Consider the following 6,108-nt stretch of genomic DNA (forward strand, 5'->3'; position numbering starts at 1 on the left):
ATATTAGGTCTTATAAGTAACCTAATGTGTGCGAGCTAAGTCACTTCAGTTGTGTCCAATTCTGTGTGACCTTGTGGGCTGCAGGCCACCAGACTTCCATGGGTCCGTGGGATTCTCCAGGCAAGGTTGCCATGCCCTTCTCCATGGGATTTTCCCAACCTAGGGATCGAAATTATGTCTCTTACATCTCCTGGCATGTTCTTTACCATTAGTACCACCTGGGAAGATAAAAGTAACCTAGAGATGATTTAAAGTATATGAGAGGGTGTGTATATGTTATATGCAAACACTATGCCATTTTATATAAGGGATTTCAGCATCCTTGGAATTTGGCATCCACAGGGGACCTGGAATCAATCCCTTGTAAATTTGGAGGAACAACTGTATTAGTACCTCCAGCAAACTAAGGACTCTGAACAGTTCAGTTCAGTTGCTCAGTCATGTCCAATTCTTTGAAATCCCGTGGACTGCAGCATGACAGGCTTCCCTTTCCATCACCAACTCCCAGAGCTTGCTCAAACTCATGTCCATCAAGTCGGTGATGCCATCCAACCATCTCATTCTCTGTCATCCCCTTCTCCTCCTGCCCTCAGTATTTCCCAGCTTCAGGGTTTTTTCCAATATGTCAGTTCTTTGAATCATGTGGCCAAAGTACTGAAGTTTCAGCTTCAGCATCAGTCCTTTCAATGAATATTCAGGACTGATTTCCTTTAGGATGGACTGGTTTGATCTCCTTGTAGTCCAAGGGACTCTCAAGAGTCTTCTCTAGCACCATAGTTCAAAAGCATCAGTTCTTTGGTGTTCAGCTTTCTTTAAAGTCGAATTCTCACATCCATACATGACTACTGGAAAAACCATAGCTTTGACTAAATGAAAGACATGGGACTACCAGACCACCTGACCTGCCTCGTGAGAAACCTGTATGCAGGTCAGGAAGCAACAGTTAGAACTGGACATGGAACAACAGACTGGTTCCAAATAGGAAAAGGATTGCATCAAGGCTGTATATTGTCACCATGAAAAATGCTGGGCTGGAAGAAGCACAAGCTGAAATCAAAATTTCCGGGAGAAATATCAATAATCTCAGATATGCAGATGCCATCACCCTTATGGCAGAAAGTGAAGAAGAACTAGAAAGCCTGTTGATGAAAGTGAAAGAGGAGAGTACAAAAGTTGGCTTAAAGCTCAACATTTAGAAAACTAAGATCATGGCATCTGGTCCCATTACTTCATGGCAAATAGATGGGGAAACAGTGGAAACGGTGGCTGACTTTATTTTTTGGGGCTCCAAAATCACTGCAGATGGTGATTACAGCCATGAAGCTAAAAGATGCTTACTGCTTGGAATGAAAGTTATGACTAACCTAGACAGAATATTAAAAAGCAGCAACATTACTTTGTCAACAAAGGTCCATCTAGTCAAGGCTATGGTTTTTCCAGTAGTCATGTATGGATGTGAGAGTTGGACTATAAAGAAAGCTGAGTGCAGAAGAATTTATGCTTTTGAATTGTGTTGGAGAAGACTCTTGAGAGTCCCTTGGGCTGCGAGGAGATCCAACCAGTTCATCCTAAAGGAGATCAGTCCTGGGTGTTCTTTGGAAGGACTGATGTTGAAGCTGAAACTCCAATACTTGGGCCACCTGATGCGAAGAGCTGACTCATTTGAAAAGACCCTGATGCTGGGAAAGATTGAGGGCAGGAAAAGAAGGGGATGACAGAGGATGAGATGGATGGATGGCATCACCAACTCAAAGGACATGAGTTTGAGTAAACTCCGGGAGTTGGTGATGGACAGGGAGGCCTGGCCTGCTGTGGTTCATGGGGTCGCAAAGAATTGGACATGACTGAGCGACTGAACTGAACTGAACTGACTAAATGAACCTTTGTCATCAAAGTAATATCTGTGCTATTAATGTGCTGTCTAGGTTGGTCATTGCTTTTCTTCCAAAGAGCAAGCATATTTTAATTTTATGGCTGCAGTCACCATCTACAGTGATTTTGGAGCCCAAGAAAATAAAGTCTCTCACTGTTTCCATTGTTTACCCATCTATTTGCCATCAAGTGATAGGACCAATGCCATGATCTTAGTTTTCTGAATGCTGAGTTTTAAGTCAGATTTTTCACTCTCCTCTTTCACTTTCATCAAGAGGCTCTTTAGTTCCTCTTCATTTTCTTCTATAAGGGTGGTGTCATCTGCATATCTGAGGTTATTTTTCCTGGCAATTCCATATTTCCATATTTCTCCTGGCAATCTTAATTCCCACTTGTGCTTCATCCAGCCCAGCATTTTGCATGATGTACTCTGCATATAAGTTAAATAAGCATGATGACAATATACAGCCTTGAGGTACTCCTTTCCCAATATGGAACTAGTCTGTTGTTCTGTGTTTGGCTCTAACTGTTGCTTCTTGGGAGAAGGCAATGGCAACCCAGTCCAGTGTTCTTGCCTGGAGAATCCCAGGGACAGGGGAGCCTCGTGGACTGCCATCTATGGGGTCGCACAGAGTCGGACACGACTGAAGCGACTTAGCAGCAGCAGCAGCAGTTGCTTCTTGACCTACATACAAATTTCTCAGGAGGCAGGTAAGGTGATCTGGTATTCCCATTTCTTGAAGAATTTTCCACAGTTGGTTGTGCTCTACACAGTCAAAGGCTTTGGTATAATCGATAAAGCAGAAGTAGATGGTTTTCTGGAATTCGCTTGCTTTTTCTATGATCCAACAGATGCTGGCAATTTGATCTCTGGTTCTTCTGCCTTTTCTAAATCCAGCTTGAACGTCGGGAGTCTCATGGTTCACGTACTTTTGAAGCCTGGTTTGGGGAATTTTGAACATTATTTTCTTAGTGTGTGAGATGAGTGCAATTGTATGGTAGTTTGAACATTGTTTGGCATGCCCTTACTTGAGATTGGAATGAAAACTGACATTTTCCAGTCCTGTGGCCACTGCTGAGTTTTCCAAATTTGCTGGCATATTGAGTGCAGCACTTTAATAGCATCATCTCTGAACAGCCTCTGTGCTAAAAAGCCCAGAGTTCCTGCATCACTATGATAGGTCAATTCACATTGCTGTGTGGCACTATGCCAGGCAATTTACGCTAAAGATCAGATTTTAAATTTACATCAGATAATCACTATTACCTCTATTGTTGAGGTTGATGGTTTTGGAGAAGTGGAGGGATTGAGAAGGCAACTTTTTAACTCAAAGAGTCATTTTCCATTGGTAACCCTAACACACTAGAGAAAGAAAAACACCAATACAATATATTAACACATATATATAGAATTTAGAAAGATGGTAATGATGACCCTATATGCAAGACAGCAAAAGAGACACAGATGTAAAGAACAGACTTTTGGACTTTGTGGGAGAAGGCGAGGGTGGGATGATTTGTGAGAATAGCATTGAAACATGTATATTATCATATGTGAAATAGATCGCTGGTCCAGGTTCGATGCATGAGACAGGGTGCTCAAGGCTGGTGCACTGGGATGACCCTGAGGGATGGGATGGGAAGGGAGGTGAAAGGGAGGGTCAGGATGGAGAACACATGTACACCCATGGCTGATTCATGTCAATGTATGGCAAAAACCACCACAATATTGTAATTAGCCTCCAATTAAAATAAATAAAAGAAAAAAGAAAAAAAAAAGAGTTCTAAAACTAATAAGCAGTTTTCCTCTCAGAACATTTCAGAGGTCTTGGATCACTATAGTTTCTTTCTCTCATGTTAACACCACCATACCAGAAAGACATTGCTAGATTCGTTTTATTGATGGGGAACCTGAAGTTCAGAGAACAAAGACATATTGCCTGGATGATGTAATTCATGACTTAACACAGAAGAGCCTTGAATCCAGGCTTGTCTGGCTCCAAATTCTGTATCATTTTATTTTGATTCTATGATGTCCTAGAAGGCAAAAAGCATGCTCCTTTGAAATGTGTCTGATAGCTTGCTAGAATCAATCTACAACATAGTTTTGGGGGTGGTTTAAATAATTTTGTTTCAGATGATACAGTAATCTCCTTGGCACTGAGGAGAAATTAAAAGGAAAAAGTAATATAGCAGGAATTGTAACTGAAACTTCCTAATTGCTATCTAGGTGGCAAGTATTACAAACAAAAATTAACCAAATGACAGGAAAAGAAAAATCAAAGAACAAATTTTATTGGAACTGTTTAAATCAGGTGTTTTCTTTTAAAATTTTGGCTTTTTTTTTTTTGAAGTGCTGATACAGAGATAGACTGAATTTTAGAAATATTTAGATAATTACATATTTTTCATGTTACAAGCAACATCAGTTCTGTTACTGTCTTCAAACAGGTATGAAAGTGATTATAAATAATTGAAATAGTCAATAAATACATGTTCATTGACCTCCTGAATTTTCATGTTTCAGGAAATGAAGAACTGAAACACTGATCATGATTGCAGTAAATGAGAGCATGCCCCTGGAGTTCATTCTCTTAGGCTTCTCAGATCGACCATGGCTAGAGTTTCCACTCTTTGTGGTCTTCTTCATATCTTACATGGTCACTATCTTTGGGAATCTGACCATTATTCTAGTGTCACGCCTGGACTCCAGACTCCAGACTCCCATGTATTTCTTTCTTACCAATCTGTCACTTCTAGATCTTTGCTACACCACAAGTACAGTTCCACAATTGCTGGTAAATTTGCACAGCACCAGGAAGGTAATTAGTTATGGTGGCTGTGTGGCCCAGCTGTTCATATTTCTGGCTTTGGGGGCCACTGAATGTGTTCTGCTGCCCGTCATGTGCTTTGATAGGTTTGTAGCTATTTGTTGGCCTCTCCATTACTCAGTCATCATGCACCAAAGGCTCTGCCTCCAGTTGGCAGCTGCATCCTGGATTACTGGTTTCAGCAACGCAATGTGGTTTTCTATCCTGGCTCTCCAACTGCCACTCTGTGGCCCCTTTGTACTAGATCACTTTCTCTGTGAAGTCCCTGCTCTGTTCAAATTGTCATGTGTTGACACCACAGCAAATGAGGCTGAACTCTTCTTTCTAAGTATGCTATTCCATCTAGTACCCTTTACACTTATTGTTATATCATATGCTTTTATTGCCCGAGCAGTGTTGAGGATACAATCTGCTGAAGGCAGACAAAAAGCGTTTGGAACTTGTGGCTCCCATCTACTTGTGGTGTCACTTTTTTATGGTACAGCCATCTCCATGTACATGCAGCCACCTTCACCCAGCTCCAAGGACCGGGGAAAGATGGTTTCCCTCTTTTATGGAATTGTTGCACCCATGCTGAATCCCCTGATATATGCACTTAGAAACAAAGAGGTAAAGGAGGCCTTTAAAAGGTTAGTGGCAAGAGTCTTCTCAATCAGGAAATGAACATTAAAAAGAAAAAATAGGCCCCAAATGGAGTCAGTTATACTAAGTCCATGTAACTGTACAAAGACTTGAATACCTAACATAATTGCCATCTCAATCCACCAAGAATGTAACTTTTACTCAGACAACCTGGAGTTATTTGGTTAGCACTAAGGGCAACCTTGCCTGAAACAATGCATTGTTTGCTATAATTCCCTTTGGGTTTTGGATGTTTCTTGTTGTCATTTTGCCCCTTTTATGCCTTAAAATTTTTTTCTTTCTACAGCTAGGCAGAGGCATTTTTTATTTGCTCAGTGGGATGCTACCTGATTCATGAATCATTCAGTACAGCCAACTAAATCTTTAAAATTCATTTGATTGAATTTTGTTATTTAACATGAGGAATATGCTGATAAGCTTTGTAAATGTTTAGTGTTTATGCAGCTTACTAACTTCTCTTCAACTTGTCCTGTTTTCATCATTCCTCAGAGAAATATTTTGATTGTGAAGTGAAAGTCTCTCAGTCATGTCCAACTCTTTGCAACCCTCTACACTATAGAGTCCATGGAATTCTCTAGGCCAGAATACTGGAGTGGGTAGCTTTTCCCTTCTCCAGGGGATCTTCCCAACCCAGGGATTCAACCCAGGATCTTCCCAACCCAGAAATTGAATCCAGGTCTCTTGCATTGCAGGCAGATTCTTTACCAGCTGAGCCACAACTATTTTGATTACCTCCCACAAATAAAAGTTTATTGATGGCAAG

At 40.9% G+C, this 6,108-nt stretch overlaps 1 protein-coding gene across 1 annotated transcript; it reads left to right on the top strand.

The window, feature by feature from the left end:
• Nucleotides 1–4,424: 4,424 nt before the first annotated feature.
• Nucleotides 4,425–5,480, top strand: LOC133235951 (olfactory receptor 2B6-like). Its single transcript, XM_061397718.1, has one exon. The coding sequence runs from the start codon at nt 4,425–4,427 to the stop codon at nt 5,364–5,366; it is 942 nt and encodes a 313-aa protein (XP_061253702.1). The 3' UTR covers nt 5,367–5,480.
• Nucleotides 5,481–6,108: the final 628 nt, after the last annotated feature.

Source organism: Bos javanicus, chromosome 23, assembly GCF_032452875.1.
Source record: "Bos javanicus breed banteng chromosome 23, ARS-OSU_banteng_1.0, whole genome shotgun sequence".
Lineage (NCBI taxonomy): Eukaryota > Metazoa > Chordata > Mammalia > Artiodactyla > Bovidae > Bos > Bos javanicus.